General features: G+C 73.3%; 5 protein-coding genes across 5 annotated transcripts; 1 reads left to right on the top strand and 4 right to left on the bottom strand.

The window, feature by feature from the left end:
• Positions 1 to 43: 43 nt before the first annotated feature.
• On the bottom strand, positions 44 to 1,526 carry LOC148595288 (N-alpha-acetyltransferase 10). The gene is made up of 6 exons (XM_088521517.1): positions 1,437 to 1,526; positions 1,185 to 1,283; positions 545 to 603; positions 404 to 449; positions 199 to 314; positions 44 to 92 (listed from the first exon to the last, which is right to left on the bottom strand). Exons 1-6 carry the CDS (start codon positions 1,455 to 1,457, stop codon positions 44 to 46), a joined length of 390 nt encoding a protein of 129 aa, XP_088377643.1. The 5' UTR covers positions 1,458 to 1,526.
• Positions 1,527 to 2,112: 586 nt separating this feature from the next.
• Positions 2,113 to 4,059, bottom strand: HSD17B10 (hydroxysteroid 17-beta dehydrogenase 10). Its single transcript, XM_088521525.1, has 5 exons — positions 3,989 to 4,059; positions 2,937 to 3,101; positions 2,702 to 2,866; positions 2,385 to 2,622; positions 2,113 to 2,310 (listed from the first exon to the last, which is right to left on the bottom strand). The coding sequence occupies exons 1-5, from the start codon at positions 4,010 to 4,012 to the stop codon at positions 2,120 to 2,122; spliced, it is 783 nt and encodes a 260-aa protein (XP_088377651.1). The 5' UTR covers positions 4,013 to 4,059; the 3' UTR covers positions 2,113 to 2,119.
• Positions 4,060 to 4,349: 290 nt separating this feature from the next.
• Positions 4,350 to 7,801, top strand: PFKFB1 (6-phosphofructo-2-kinase/fructose-2,6-biphosphatase 1). The gene is made up of 14 exons (XM_088521524.1): positions 4,350 to 4,437; positions 4,515 to 4,640; positions 4,724 to 4,820; positions 4,897 to 4,963; positions 5,045 to 5,119; positions 5,589 to 5,645; positions 5,855 to 5,976; positions 6,048 to 6,255; positions 6,822 to 6,968; positions 7,053 to 7,157; positions 7,232 to 7,361; positions 7,434 to 7,496; positions 7,564 to 7,628; positions 7,734 to 7,801. Exons 1-14 carry the CDS (start codon positions 4,350 to 4,352, stop codon positions 7,791 to 7,793), a joined length of 1,410 nt encoding a protein of 469 aa, XP_088377650.1. The 3' UTR covers positions 7,794 to 7,801.
• Positions 7,802 to 7,885: 84 nt separating this feature from the next.
• Positions 7,886 to 9,660, bottom strand: LOC104569617 (non-structural maintenance of chromosomes element 3 homolog). The gene is made up of 10 exons (XM_088521526.1): positions 9,579 to 9,660; positions 9,408 to 9,503; positions 9,264 to 9,327; positions 9,085 to 9,164; positions 8,924 to 9,018; positions 8,729 to 8,808; positions 8,606 to 8,648; positions 8,468 to 8,530; positions 8,128 to 8,242; positions 7,886 to 8,025 (listed from the first exon to the last, which is right to left on the bottom strand). Exons 1-10 carry the CDS (start codon positions 9,618 to 9,620, stop codon positions 7,954 to 7,956), a joined length of 750 nt encoding a protein of 249 aa, XP_088377652.1. The 5' UTR covers positions 9,621 to 9,660; the 3' UTR covers positions 7,886 to 7,953.
• A 671-nt stretch (positions 9,661 to 10,331) lies between these two features.
• GNL3L (G protein nucleolar 3 like) lies at positions 10,332 to 13,988 on the bottom strand. Its single transcript, XM_088521523.1, is given in 13 exon segments — positions 10,332 to 10,400; positions 10,478 to 10,652; positions 10,735 to 10,859; positions 10,936 to 11,072; positions 11,153 to 11,295; positions 11,380 to 11,418; positions 11,420 to 11,534; positions 11,815 to 11,902; positions 11,990 to 12,134; positions 12,220 to 12,323; positions 12,394 to 12,529; positions 12,610 to 12,690; positions 13,737 to 13,988. Coding segments are annotated over 13 exon segments (1,593 nt in total). The 3' UTR covers positions 10,332 to 10,347.
• Between the last annotated feature and the right edge of the window lie 242 nt (positions 13,989 to 14,230).

Below are 14,230 nucleotides of genomic sequence, written 5' to 3'. Positions count from 1 at the left end.
GGGTCACTCTGCCCCCCCCGACCCGCTCCCGGCCCCCCCGCACTCACTGGAAGTTGAGCGTGTTGGAGTAGAGGTGCAGAGCGGCCCGGTTGCTGCCGGCGAGAGGGGGGGCTGAGACGGTGTCCGGCGGGGGGGGGCACAGCGCGTCCCCCCCGGGGGGCTCCGTGCAGGGTGGGGGCGCGGGGGGGGCAGACCCACCTCTTGCGCACGTGCAGCGACACGTACTTGGCGTTGAAGTTCTCGATCATGGCGCGCGACGCCTGGTCCATGAGCTTCTGCGCCAGCCCCAGGCGCCGGTGCGAGCGCTTCACCGCCTGGGGGTGGGGGGGGGGGCAACGGCGTGACCCCCCCCCGGCACCCCGGACCTGCCCCAAAGCTCCCCCCGCGGCAGCGCCCGCCCTACCAGGGACGTGATGTGTCCGTGCGGGACGTCGTCCGGATCCTCCTCCCTGCGCAGAGGGGAGCCGGGCGGGATGAGGCACCCGGGACAGCGCCCGGGTGCCCCCCCGGCACCGGAACCCCCCCCAGCCCCAGCCCCACTCACATCTTGGCCAGGACGTAGCCCACGATCTTCCCGTTCTCGTCCTCGGCGATGTAGGAGAGCTGTGCGGGACGGGAGCGCCTTGGAGGGGGCCCAGGCGTCCGGGGAAGCCCGGGGGGGGGACCCAGGCACCCGGCGGGTGGGGGGGATCCAGGAGCCCGGGGGGCGGGGGGGAATCCAGGCCCCCAGGAGGGTCCCCGTTTCCCGAGGGGATGCAGGCTACGGGATGGGGGGCGGCGTTTCCTGTGGCTCCCTGTTTCCCAAGGGGTCCCCATTTCCCGGGGTCTCCCCGTTTCCCAGAGGGGTCCAGGCTCCTGGGGGGTCCCTGGTGTCTCCCATTTCCCGGGGCTCCCGTTTCCCGGTGCGTTCCAGGCTCCCTGGGGGGGTGTTCCCCGTTTCCCGGTGCGTTCCAGGCTCCCGGGGGTGTCCCCGTTTCCCGGTGCGTTCCAGGCTCCCCGGGGGTGTCCCCGTTTCCCGGTGGGTTCCAGGCTCCCTGGGGGGGGTGTTCCCCGTTTCCCGGTGGGTTCCAGGCTCCCGGGGGGGTCCCCGTTTCCCGGTGGGTTCCAGGCTCCCTGGGGGGGTGTTCCCCGTCTCCCGGTGCGTTCCAGGCTCCCCGGGGTGTCCCCGTTTCCCGGGGCCGCACCTGCGGCCAGGACAGCCCGTGGTAGAAGTAGTACTTCATCTGGTAGTTCTCGGGCAGGCAGAGCAGGTTGCAGTGCTGCATGTTCATGAGGTCCTCGGGCTGCGGGCAGCGCGGCCTCAGCGGGACCGGCACCGGTACCGGCACCGGTATCGGCACCGGCCCGGTGGGGGGGGGATCCCGCGGCGCCGCGACCCGCCCCGCCCCCTGCCCTCGTGCCCCCCTCCCCGGTTCCGGCGCCGGTGCCGCCCCCACCCGCGCATTCCGGATGTTCATGGCGCCGCCGCCGCCGCGCCGGGCTCAGCCTCGCTCTCCGCACGAGACACTTCCGGCGGAAGGACGGCCCGCCGCGTCGGCCACGCCCCCCTCCCAGAGCTCAGCCAATGGCAACTCGCGGCACGCCCCCTGGCGGCAGCCAGTGAGTAAGGGGAGGGCGCGCTGACCAATCGGCTTCCGCCAAGCGCCGGGAACGCCCCCTACCGACCGCACCCCCTCTACTGACAGGAGCGCTAGCCAATCGCCGGGCCGCTCCGCCCCGCGGCCCACCCCCCCCGCTTTACTCTCAGCCAATCAGGAGAGACCCCGGGCAGAACGGTCCCACCCACCGGCTCCGCGCTCACCTGGGCGAGTCATTCACGTGCCGGGCGAGGGGCGGGGCTTTATCATCCAGTCCCGCCCACTCGCAACGCCCCCCACCATCATCCAATCGCGTTGCAGGATCAGCGAATTGACAGCCAGGCCAGCCAATGGGGAGCCAGGGCAGCCAGAGGTCCCTCCCCGCTGCTCCTTTGGGTGACCTTGTCCAGAGTGGGGACACCCAGACCCCCAGGTTGGGGGCAGGGGGGTGGCCCCGGACGCCTGGGCCCGCGGGGCGGCGCAGAGGCGGAGGCGGGCGCAGGGCTCGGGTTTTATTGGCGGGGCCGTCCCGCGGCGCCGCGTCAGGGCTGCATGCGCAGGGCGCCGTCCAGCCGCACCACCTCCCCGTTCACCATGGGGTTCTCGGCCAGCGCCAGCACCAGGTGCGCGAACTCGCCGGGGTGGCCCAGCCGGGGCGGGAAGGGCACCTGCTGCCCCAGGAAGCTGCGCACGCGCTCGGGCAGCCCCGCGAGCAGCGGCGTGGAGAAGAGCCCTGCGGGGACGGCGCCGTGAGCCGCGCGGCCGCCCCGCCGCCGCGGTCCCCCCCTCCCGTCCCCACGGCCCTACCTGGGGCGACGGTGACCACGCGGATGCCGAGCGGCGCCAGGTCGCGCGCGATGGGCAGCGTCATGCCCACGATGCCGCCCTTGGAGGCGGCGTAGGCGGCCTGGCCCACCTGGCCCTCGAAGGCGGCCACGCTGGCCGTGTTCACCACGACGCCGCGGTGGCCGTCGGCGTCGGGCTCGTTGCGGCTCATGAGCTGGGCGCTCAGGCGGATCACGTTGAAGGTGCCCACGAGGTTCACCTGCGGCGGGCGGCGGGACGGGAGCCACGTTGGGGTGTTGTCGCGGTGCCCGCGGCGCCCGCGGCCGCCCCTCGCTCACGTTGATGACGCGCTGGAAGTCCTCGAGCTCGTGCACCTTGTCCCGCTTGCTGTTGTAGGTCTTGAGGGCGATGCCGATGCCGGCGCAGTTCACCACCAGGTCCAGCCGCCCGAACTGCTTCTGCGCCAGCGCCAGCGCTGCCGCCACCTCCTCCGGGGACGTCACCTGCGGGCAGGGGGACAGGTCGGGCCCCGCGGCGCCGCAGGGCACCCCCCGCCCGGCCCGTCCTGCTCACGTCGGCGGGGGCGAAGGCGCAGCGCTCGCCCAGCTCGCGGGCCACCCCGGAGCCCTCGGACGACGGCAGGTCCAGGAGCACCGCGCGGCCGCCCTGCTGCACCAGCCGCTCTGCGGTGGCGCGGCCCAGCCCCGAGGCGCCGCCCGTCACCAGCCCCACCAGGTTCTGTGGGAGCCCCGGAGGCATCAGAGCCGCTCGCGCCCATCACCGTGGCCTCCCGCCGCCCAATAGGGTCATCTGGAACACCCTGCGACCATCACCGTGGCCTCCTGCCACCCAACAGGGTCATCCCAGCACCCCCGCGCCCATCACCGTGGCCTCCCGCTACCCAACAGGGTCATCCTAGACGCCCTGCGCCCATCACCGTGGCCTCCCACCACCCAACAGGGTCATCCCAGACCCCCCGTGCCCATCACCGTGGCCTCCCGCCGCCCAACAGGGTCACCCTGGACCCCCCGTGCCCCTCACCATGGCCTCCCGCCGCCCAACAGGGTCATCCTGGATGCACCGTGCCCATCACCGTGGCCTCCCGCCACCCAACAGGGTCATCCTGGCCCCCTGCGCCCATCACCGTGGCCTCCCGCCGCCTAACCGGGTCATCCCAGCACCCCCTGCGCCCCTCACCGTGGCCTCCCGCCACCCAACAGGGTCATCCCGGACCCCCCGCGCCCATCACCATGGCCACCTGCCGCCTAACCGAGTCATCCTAGACTCCCTGCGCCCATCACCGTGGCCTCCCACCACCCAACAGGGTCATTCTGGACCCCCCGTGCCCATCATCGTGGCCTTCCGCCACCCAGCAGGGTCATCCCGGACCCCCCGTGCCCATCACCGTGGCCTCCCGCCACCCAACAGGGTTATCCCGGACCCCCCGTGCCCATCACCGTGGCCTCCCGCCGCCCAACAGGGTCATCCCGGCCCCCTGCGCCCATCACCGTGGCCTCCCCGTCACTCCACTTCGCTCCTCCCCCCACCACCCCAACCCCGCTTCGCGCCCGAGCTAAGTTGGTCCCCGCGCGGCCCCCGTTCCAGGCGCCGCCGCCGCGCGGCACCTTCACGCTCCTGAGCGCCGCCATCGCCCTCAGCCGCCGCCCCGCCCCCGGGCGGCCGCCAGCCAATGGGGGCGCGCGGCGGGGGCGGGGCCCGGCGGCGGCGCGCGGCGCTTAAAGGCGCAGGCGGCGGAGGGTGCCCGGGCGCCGCCGCCGCCGCCGCGGCCCCGCGCCAGGGTGTAACGTTTCCCCTGACCTTTCCGGACCGCGTCGTGCCGGGAGGGGGCTGGGAAGGAGGGAGGGAGGGAGGCAGCGCCATGGCGGAGCAGGCGGCGCGGATCCCCGGTGCGCGGGGCGGGGCGGCGCGGGGGGCACTGACCGGGCGGGCGCGGGGGGCAGCGACCCGCCGGGGCCGGGGGTGGCGATGGCGGCAGCGGCGGAGCTCACGCAGAACCCGCTGCACAAAGTCTGGATCCCGCTGAGCGCCCAGCGGCTCCGCCAGCGCCGCGGCTGTGAGTGGGGGGGGGGGATCCCCGGTGTCCCGGTGCGGGGGGGTCCCGGCGCTGACCCCCCCCCCCCGCTCCCGCAGCCTCGGTGCCGCAGTTCACCAACTGCCCCACCATGGTGGTGCTCGTGGGGCTGCCGGCGCGCGGCAAGACCTACATCTCCCGCAAGCTCACGCGCTACCTCAACTGGATCGGCACCCCCACGCGCGGTACGGCCCGGGGGCGGCGGGTACCGGGTACCGGGTACCGGGGCGGGGGGGCGGCAGCGCCGTGACCCCCGCGGCGCGCGCAGTGTTCAACGTGGGGCAGTACCGGCGCGAGGCCGTGCGCAGCTACAGCAGCTACGAGTTCTTCCGGCACGACAACAAGGAGGCCATGCGGGTCCGCAGGTGCCGGCGCGGGGGGTCCGGGGCGGGGGGACGCGCGCGCGGCGGCCGCTCACGGCGCCGTCCCCTGTCGCAACAGGCAGTGCGCCCTGGCCGCGCTCCAGGACGTCCGCACCTACCTGAGCTCCGAGGAGGGGCAGGTGGCGGTAAGGGACACGCCACGAAACACCCCCGGCCTGGGGTGTGCGTGGGGTGAAGTGACGTGTGTCCCCAACAACCCCGGGCAGGTGTTTGATGCCACCAACACGACCCGCGAGCGGCGCGACCTCATCCTGCAGTTCGCCAGGGAAAACGGCTACAAGGTGCTGGGGGGGACGCGGTGCCGGGGGCGGTAAGGCAGGGGGGGACACGGTAAGGCAGGGGGGGACACGGTAAGGCCGGCGGGGGGGACACGGTAAGGCGGGGGGGGACACGGTAAGGCGGGGGGGGGACACGGTAAGGCGGGGGGGGGACACAGTAAGGCAGGGGGGGACACGGTAAGGCCGGCGGGGGGGACACGGTAAGGCGGGGGGGGGACACAGTAAGGCGGGGGGGGGACACGGTAAGGCCGGCGGGGGGGACACGGTAAGGCCGGGGGGGGACACGGTAAGGCGGGGGGGGGACACGGTAAGGCGGGGGGGACACGGTAAGGCGGGGGGGGGGACACGGTAAGGCAGAGGGGGACACGGTAAGGCGGGGGGGGACACGGTAAGGCGGGGGGGGACACGGTAAGGCGGGGGGGGGACACGGTAAGGCCGGGGGGGTCACCTGCCTCACACCCCCTGCCCCCAGGTGCTGTTTGTGGAGTCCATCTGCGATGACCCCCGTGTCATCGAGGAGAACATCAAGGTGGGAGCTCGCTGCGGGGGGTGCCCCTGGCTGTACCCCCCCCATTAAACCCCTCGCTGCGGGGGGTGCCCCTGGCTGTCCCCCCCACCCCGTTAAACCCCTCACTGTGGGGGGTGCCCCTGGCTGTCCCCCCCACCCCGTTATACCCCTCGCTGCAGGGGGTGCCCCTGGCTGTCCCCCCCCCCCGTTAAACCCCTGTCCCCCCGCAGCAAGTGAAGCTGAGCAGCCCCGACTACAAGGGCCGCGCGCAGGAGGAGGTGGTGGCCGACTTCCTGCAGCGCATCGAGTGCTACAAGGCCACCTACGAGCCCATAGACGACCAGCTCGACAGGTGACACCGCGCGGGCTGGGGACAGGGCCAGGGGGGCCCAGGCGTTCGGGCTGACACCCCCGGCCCCACAGCGGCCTGTCCTACATCAAGATCTTCGACGTGGGCGCGCGCTACGTGGCCAACCGCGTGCAGGGCCACGTGCAGAGCCGCACCGTGTACTACCTGATGAACACGCACGCCGCCCCCCGCGCCATCTACCTGAGCCGCCACGGCGAGAGCCGCCTCAACCTGCGCGGCCGCATCGGCGGCGACTCGGGGCTCTCCCCCCGCGGCAGGGAGGTCCGCGGGGCGGGGCCTGCATCGAGGGGCGGAGCCTGTGCGGAGGGGCGGGGCCTTGTGGGGCGGGGGGGCTGGGGTGACAGGACAGGCCACGCCCCCTGGTGTGGAGGGGCTGAGGGACGAGGCCATAGGTGAAGGGCGGGGCCAAGGAGGCGGGGCCTGGGGTGACAGGGAAGGCCACACCCCCCAGTGGGGAGAGGTTGGGCCACAGGTGAGGGGTGGGGCCAAGGGGGAGGCGGGGCCTGGGGTGACAGGGAGGGCCACGCCTCCTGGTGGGGAGGGGGTTGAGGGAGGAGGCCACAGGTGAGGGGCGGGGTCAAGGGGGAGGTGGCACCTCTTGGGGCAGAGCCATGGGTTAGGGGTGGGGCCAATTGAAGAGGCCACGCCCCCTACAGCAGAGCTGCAGGTGAGGGGAGGGGCCAAAGGAGGAGGCCACACCCCCACGACAACCCCATTAATGGGGGGAGAGGCCATACTCACAAGCTCCACCCCCGAGGGAGGCGTGTGGGAGGGCCCGGGGGCGTGGCCTCGCCAGGGGGCGTGGCGGGCACTGACCCCGCCCCCAGTACGCGGCGGCGCTGGCCGAGTTCGTGCGGAGCCAGCAGATCCGCGAGCTCAAGGTGTGGACGAGCCACATGAAGCGCACGATCGAGACGGCCGAGGCGCTGGGGGTGCCCTACGAGCAGTGGAAGGCGCTCAACGAGATCGACGCCGTGAGCGAGCGGGGACGGCGGGACGGGGGGGGGGACACGCCTCCCGGTGTCCCTAACGTCCCCCCTTGCGCCCCCCGCCACCAGGGCGTGTGCGAGGAGATGACGTACGAGGAGATCCAGGCGCGCTACCCGCAGGAGTTCGCGCTGCGCGACCAGGACAAGTACCGCTACCGCTACCCCAAGGGCGAGGTGGGCGGGGGGGACACGCGGCGGGGGACGGGTGACCCGGGACCCCCCCAGCCACCCTCGCCCTCCCGCTCCAGTCCTACGAGGACCTGGTGCAGCGCCTGGAGCCCGTCATCATGGAGCTGGAGCGGCAGGAGAACGTCCTCGTCATCTGCCACCAGGCCGTCATGCGCTGCCTGCTGGCCTATTTCCTGGACAAGAGCGCGGGTGCGTGTCCCCCCCGCCCCCCGGAGCCCCCCCGGGACCCCCCCAGCCCCCTCACCCTCTCCTCCCCCCCAGAGGAGCTGCCCTACCTCAAGTGTCCCCTGCACACGGTCGTCAAGCTGACCCCGGTGGCCTACGGTGAGTAGGGGGCTGCGGGCAGGACGGGCCCCCCCCCAGCCGCCCCCTGACCCCCCCACGGCGCCAGGCTGCGAGGTGGAGTCCATCTTCCTCAACGTGGAGGCCGTGAACACGCACCGCGAGCGGCCCCAGGTGAGCGGCAGGCGCTAATTAAGCCCCCTCGCTAACGAGCCCCGGGGAGGGGGCTCCAAGGGGAGCCCCCCGGCCCACGGCCCCCCCCCTCCTCGGCGCCCACAGAACGTCGACGTGAGCCGCCCCCCCGCCGAAGCCCTGGTCACGGTGCCCGAGCACTATTGAGGACCCCGTGCGGTCACCTCGTCTAAGTAAAGGCTGCCTGAACCCGGCCTGAGCCTGGTGCTGGGGGGGGGAACCACAGCGCTGCCGTGCCCGGGGTGGGGGGTCTTTATTTGAGGCAGGGGACGACGCAGACGCATCCACCACGGCCCAGGGAGGGGGGTCAGAGCGGGCCGGGGGGCCCCTCGGCCTCCTTGAACTGGCTGGTCCAGAAGGAGGGCTCCTTGTCTTGGATCTGGGCGCCAGGGAGGAGACAAAGGGAAGGGGGGGTCAGGGCTGGGCCCCACGGTCCCCCCCCCTGCCCCCACGCTGCGGCCTTCCTACCCCACGGCCTCACCATGGCCACGAACTGCAGTATCTCCCTCTTGGAGGTCTCCTTGGCGGCGCGTGGGCCCCACTGGAACTTGAACTCCACGGGGTCCGTCAGGGGGATGGGGCTGATGTCCAGGTACCTGCCGGGGGGGGGCAGAGCCCTCAGCGGGGGCACCGGGGGACGTGGCGCGGCGGGGAGGGGGTGTCCGGCGCGTCCCAGCCCGGCGCTGTCCCCTGGAGCCGCCGGGCACGGCGGGACGGGCGCCGGTTTCTGTGCGGCACGGTATAAACAGCCAGGCCGGGGCTGGCGCCGAGGCTGCTCTGAGCGCGCCGGGTGTCCCCGCGTCCCCTCGCCCTGCACTCACTTCTGCCGCACAAACTCCTCCATCACCAGCTTCCTGACGTCCCCGAACACCTCGTGGCGCTCCCTGGGGACAGCGGCGGGTCGGCGGGGGGGTGGCAGCCCGGTGGGTGCCGCCCTCTGCCCCCCTCCCTGCTCCTACCCGGGATGCACGCGGAGCCGGCGCAGGAATTCCCACACGGCCCCTGGAACACAAGGGTTGGGGGGCGGTTTTTTGGAGCGTGCCATACCAGGGTGCATGACCAGGACAGGGGGAGAGGCTCACCATCCTTGGCAGAGTTGCCTTTCATGAAAATGAAGCTGAGGATGACGGTGAGGAGGCCCAGCTTGGCTGTCTGGTCATCCCTGTGGTACCCGCAGATACACGTGTCACCCCCCTGAAAGGGGACACGAGCCCCTTTGGGAAACCTGTCCCTCCCGGAGAAGCTGGAGGGCCCAAGTGTCCCCTCCCTGCACTCACTGGCGCAGCTTGTCCCCCTCGGCGCGTGGCAAGGTGCTCACGAGGATGTAGGTGTGGTGCTTGGTGTCAATCTCCACCAGCTGCAGCCCAAATACCTGCGGGAGGGCCGGGGTCACCGGGGGAAGAGCCTCAGCAACCCCCCCCATCACCCCGTCCCCCACCTGCTGCAGGGTCCTCCCTGCCCGGTTGACGATCTCGGAGTAGACGTCCTTGTACTCGCCAATGATCTTCTTCAGAATGTCTGGGGACAAACGGGGCGCTGTGAAGCCCCCCCACCACGGAGGGACTCCCTGAGGCCACGGCACTTCCGCGGCGGCGCCAGGCCCTCCCTGGCCCTCACCGGAGCGCTTGATGGGGATCTTCTTCTGGTCCTTCACGAGCAGGAACTGGACCAGCTCACTGACCTGCGGGGCAGGATGGCGGGAGGGAGGCACCGAGGCGCCCCGAGCGGGGCCGGGGGACACAGGGCGCTACCTCCACCCACCTTCTGGTCCACCTGCTCCGTGGAGCGCCTCTCCAGGCTCCTGCCGCCCTGGCTGAGCCCCGGGCTCAGCGCGCACTCCTCGTCCCCATCCTCGCCCTGCGCGGGAGGCCCGGCAGAGACGCGTTACCGCCGCACGCAGCCGGGAAGGGGACTGGGGGGAAGCGGCCCTACCTGAGAGAAGCCGGAGCCCCGGCTGCGCTTCCTCTGCGACATCCCCAAGGCCGCGGCGGCACCGGGGAGCGACAGCGGCCGCCACCGCCGCCGCCACCTCCTCCCGCCGCCGCCTCAGAGCCGCCCCCCTGCGCATGCGCGCGCGGCCCGCGCATGCGCCCCGCCCCCCTGCCCTCCCATTGGCCCCCGCGCTCCCCTCCGCAGCCCCGCCCGCCGCGCGCCGCCGCTCCGCCCGCGATTGGAGGAGCCGCCAGGCCACGCCCCCCCCACGTGCCCGCGAGGGCGTCGCCCTTTCGCTGCACCTGAGGTAACGGCCGCGAGGGGCGGTTGCCTAGCGACGCCCAACGGCCGCGCCGCCCCCGCCACGTTCAAAAAAGGGCGCCAAAGACGTTGCCTAGCGACGCCCAACGGCCGCTCCCCCCACCGTCAAAAAAGGGCGCCAAAGACGTTGCCTAGCAACGCCCCCCTATTCATTTCAGGTTAAAAAAAAAAATAAAAGAAGCCAAAATGGCTGCCACCCCCCCCACCCTCCCCTGCCCTGCATGTTTTTATTAATAAACAAATAAAAATATAATAAAAACAGCAGCCCTAAGACACCCTGGGCACCCCTGGAGCTCAAGGACAGGCAGTGCCGGACGCCTGGGCCCCTTGAGCACCCTCCCCACCCCTAGAAGGCTGCTGGGCCAGCAGGGTATTTTTGCACTTTTATTTCCAAAGGGACCCACTAAAGGCCCCCAAAACGGGGCAGCAGCGGGTGCCGGGCCGGTGCTCAGAGCCGCATGGCCGCCGTCAGCGTCTGCGAGAGCTTGGTGGCGAGTTTCTCTGCGGGGAGGGCGACAGTGAGGGGCGGCCATGGCGGGGCCGCACGGCGGGGCCGCTCCTGCCCCTCGCGCACTCACCCGCTCGGCGCTGCAGCTTCCGCCGCCGCTTGCCGGCCGCGCGCAGGGCCTGGCCCTGCAGCAGCGGGTCGAGGGCGGCCACGTCCTCCAGGCGCGGGAGGGCCGGCGGCGGCGGCGCGGCAGGGCCCCCGCCGCCCTTGGCCCGCGGCTTCAGCTCCACGGTCACCGCCGCCAGCTGCGGGCGGCCACGGGGACGATGGCGCAGGGGCTGCGCGGCGCCTCCTCCCCGCGCCCGCCCCGAACCGCCCCGTCGGTACCTCCAGCTCGTCGCCGCGGCCAGCGCCGTCCTCCATGGCGTCGTCCTCGTCCCCCGAGCCCTCGTCCCCGTCCTCGTCCAGGGCGCAGGGAGCCAGACCGATACCGGAGGCCGCGTCCGGCAGCGCTGCCGGGGAAGCGCCGTGAGCCCGGGTGCCCCGGCGAGGCGGGCGCCGGGCCCGGACGCCGGGGCCCCGTCTCACCTGCCAGGGCCTCAGCATCCCCACGCTCCAGGGCCTCCAGGTCGAGGGCCGGCGCCAGGGAGGCCATAATGCTGGTGTCCAGCACGGCGGGGGCAGCCGGCGCCTCGGGCGGCAGGGTGTAGTAGGGGATCTTCCCGCTGCGCAGGGGGGAATCGGAGGGGCTGGGGGTGCCACGGCCTGCGCGGCCCCCTCTGGCCCTGTCCCCCTTGTCACACACCTGCTCCAGTCGCGCAGGAGGGCGGCGGCGGCCGCGTGGGCGTCGGGGAGGCCGCCCGGGCGCAGGCGGCCCTGCTGCCGGGCCAGCAGCGCCAGCAGCTGCCTGGGGTCCGCGCAGGGCTCCACGCCGTAGAGCTCCCGCACCTGTGTGTGTGCGCAGGGCAAGGGGGGGACATGAGGATGGCCCAGCGCGCGACGCCCCCGGCCCCCCGCGTACGAGGACGGCACCTGCTCGGGGCGCAGGCGGCGCAGGATGGCGGCCGCGGGGGCCCATGGGGTCGCCGGGGGAGCCCCCCCGCAGCGCCGCCCCGGGCCCCCCGGCCACCACGCCGGGGCAGTCCAGGAGCCGCAGGCGCCGGTCCAGCTGCACGGCCTGCAGGCACCTGCGCACGGGGGGACGTCACCTCGGGGAGGGGGCAGCTCTCAGCGGCCCCGTCCCCTCGAGGGGAGGAGGAGAGGGGAGGAGAGGGGAGGGGAGGAGGGGGGAGGAGGGGGGAGGAGAGGGGAGGAGAGGGGAGGAGAGGGGAGGAGAGGGGAGGAGAGGGGAGGAGAGGGGAGGAGAGGGGAGGAGAGGGGAGGAGAGGGGAGGAGAGGGGAGGAGAGGGGAGGAGAGGGGAGGAGAGGGGAGGAGAGGGGAGGAGAGGGGAGGGGGGTCCCGCTTACTTAGTGACCCCCGGCTCTGCCCCCACGCGACAGGCCCGGCTCCGCTTCAGGCTGTTGATGAGGCTGCTCTTGCCCACGTTGGGGAATCCTGGAGGGGAGGTTGGCAGGGGGATGATCAGCAGTGGGCCCAGGCAGCCCCCCAGAACGTCCCCGCCACCCCAATAAACCCACTCACCCACAACCCCCACGGTAATGGCCGTCTTGACGTCCTGCGAGCGGCTGTAGTTGGCCAAGACGCGGAGCAGCACGTCAGCCCCCACGCAGCCCGCGCCGGCCAACACCTCCTCGGGCGCCGTGACCGCCGCGCCCCGGCTCTGCTTCTGCGTCACGCGGCACGAGGGGACACGGCAGGCGTGGGACCGGGGCCACCCGCGGGGGACACTCCCCCCGGGCCGCCTCGCTCACCAGGTTGCGGCTCTGCTGCTGCGTGCAGGCCTTGAAGGCCACGGTGGGGAACTCGGCGCGCAGGAACTTGAGCCACTTGGCCACCACGTCGCGGGACACCAGGTCTGCAGCGGCGAGGGGGGCGGTGAGGCGGCGCCGAGGGCGGCGGCCGGGCCCGGCCCCCCCTCCACGCACCGATCTTGTTGAGGACGAGCACCAGGCGCTTGCGGGGCCCGGCGCGGCGCACGGCCGCCTCGAGCCGCCGGCTGCGGCAGCCCTGGGGGTCGCGGGCGTCCAGCACCTCCAGGACCACGTCTGAGGCTGCCAGCACCTGCGGGGGCGGGGACGGTGCAGGCCACGCCCTCTGAAACCACACCCCCCCCCCCCCGCGCTCACGTTGACCTCACGCACCTTGCGCAGCTCCCGCGCGTAGCGTCGCAGCGAGGCGTCTCCTCGGGGGCGGGGCTCCGTTGGCTCCGCCCCTTCCGCGGCCTGTGGGGAGGCGCCGTGAGGGGGGGGGAAGAGGAGGCGCCCTAAGGGGGGGGGGGGAGGAGGAGGCGCCCTAAGGGGGGGGGAGGAGGAGGAGGCACCCTAAGGGGGGGGGAGGAGGGGGAGGAGGCACCCTAAGGGGGGGGGAGGAGGGGGAGGCACCCTAAGGGGGGGGGGAGGAGGGGGAGGAGGCACCCTAAGGGGGGGGGGAGGAGGGGGAGGAGGCACCCTAAGGGGGGGGGGAGGAGGAGGAGGAGGCACCCTAAAGGGGGGGGGGAGGAGGAGGAGGAGGCACCCTAAAGGGGGGGGGGAGGAGGAGGAGGAGGCACCCTAAAGGGGGGGGGAGGAGGAGGAGGAGGCGCCCTAAGGGGGGGGAGGAGGAGGAGGAGGAGGCGCCCTAAGGGGGGGGAGGAGGAGGTGCCCTAAAGGGGGGGGGAGGAGGAGGAGGCACCCTAAGGGGGGAGGGGGAGGAGGAGGAGGCACCCTAAAGGGGGGGGGGAGGAGGAGGAGGCACCCTAAAGGGGGGGGGGGGAGGAGGAGGAGGCACCCTAAAGGGGGGGGGGAGGAGGAGGAGGCACCCTAAGGGGGGAGGGGGAGGAGGAGGAGGCACCCTAAAGGGGGGGGGGAGGAGGAGGAGGCACCCTAAGGGGGGAGGGGGAGGAGGAGGAGGCACCCTAAAGGGGGGGGGGGAGGAGGAGGAGGCACCCTAAAGGGGGGGGGGGGGAGGAGGAGGAGGCACCCTAAGGGGGGGGGGGGAGGGAGGAGGCACCCTAAGGGGGGGGGGGGGAAGGAGGCACCCTAAAGGGGGGGGGGGGGGAGGAGGCACCCTAAAGGGGGGGGGGAGGAGGAGGAGGAGGGGGGGGGGGGGGAGGAGGAGGTACCCTAAGGGGGGGGGGAGGCACCCTAAGGGGGGGGGGAGGCACCCTAAGGGGGGGGGGGGAGGAGGAGGAGGTACCCTAAGGGGGGGGGGGAGGCACCCTAAGGGAGGAGCCCCCGTGTGCCCCCACCCACCCACCGTGGCCTTAAAGGGCCCCGCGCCTGCGCCTCACCCTGCGCTCGAACGCGCGTTGCCGCCGCAGCGCCTCCTCCTGCAGCGCGGCCAGGCCCGGCCTCCGCGGCAGCAGCTCCGCCGCGCGCGCCGCCTCCGCCGCCGCCGCCTTCCCGCGCGGCCTCCCCCGCAGCCGCGGGGCCTCCTTCCTGCCCGCGCCCTGCGCCACGGAAGGCGCCCGCCGCCCCCCTCGCCGCCCCTGGCCCTTCCGCCGCTGCCGAGCGCCCGCTTGCCGCTGTCGCCGCCCCGCCATGTTGGCCGCACGGCGCACGCGCTGCTAATGCCTTCCGGCTGCTTTTTGCTCGTCACTTCCGGGAGCCGGGCAACTCCCGCCCTCCACTTCCGCCCTTTGCGGCGCTCCGTAACGCGTCAGGGGGAGGAGCCTCCCCCCTTAGCCCCACCCCCAAACACAGCCACGCGTCCGGCAAGAACCGTTTATTCCGCAGGCCCCGCCCCTCCGGGGCGCGGCCCCGCCCTCCGCAGCGAGGCCCCGCC

The sequence above is a fragment of the Tinamus guttatus genome, unplaced genomic scaffold (genome assembly GCF_059628265.1).
Source record: "Tinamus guttatus ecotype Peru unplaced genomic scaffold, ASM5962826v1 Tinamus_guttatus_pri_ptg000124l, whole genome shotgun sequence".
Lineage (NCBI taxonomy): Eukaryota > Metazoa > Chordata > Aves > Tinamiformes > Tinamidae > Tinamus > Tinamus guttatus.
This window is presented reverse-complemented; position numbering and strand designations above follow the sequence as displayed.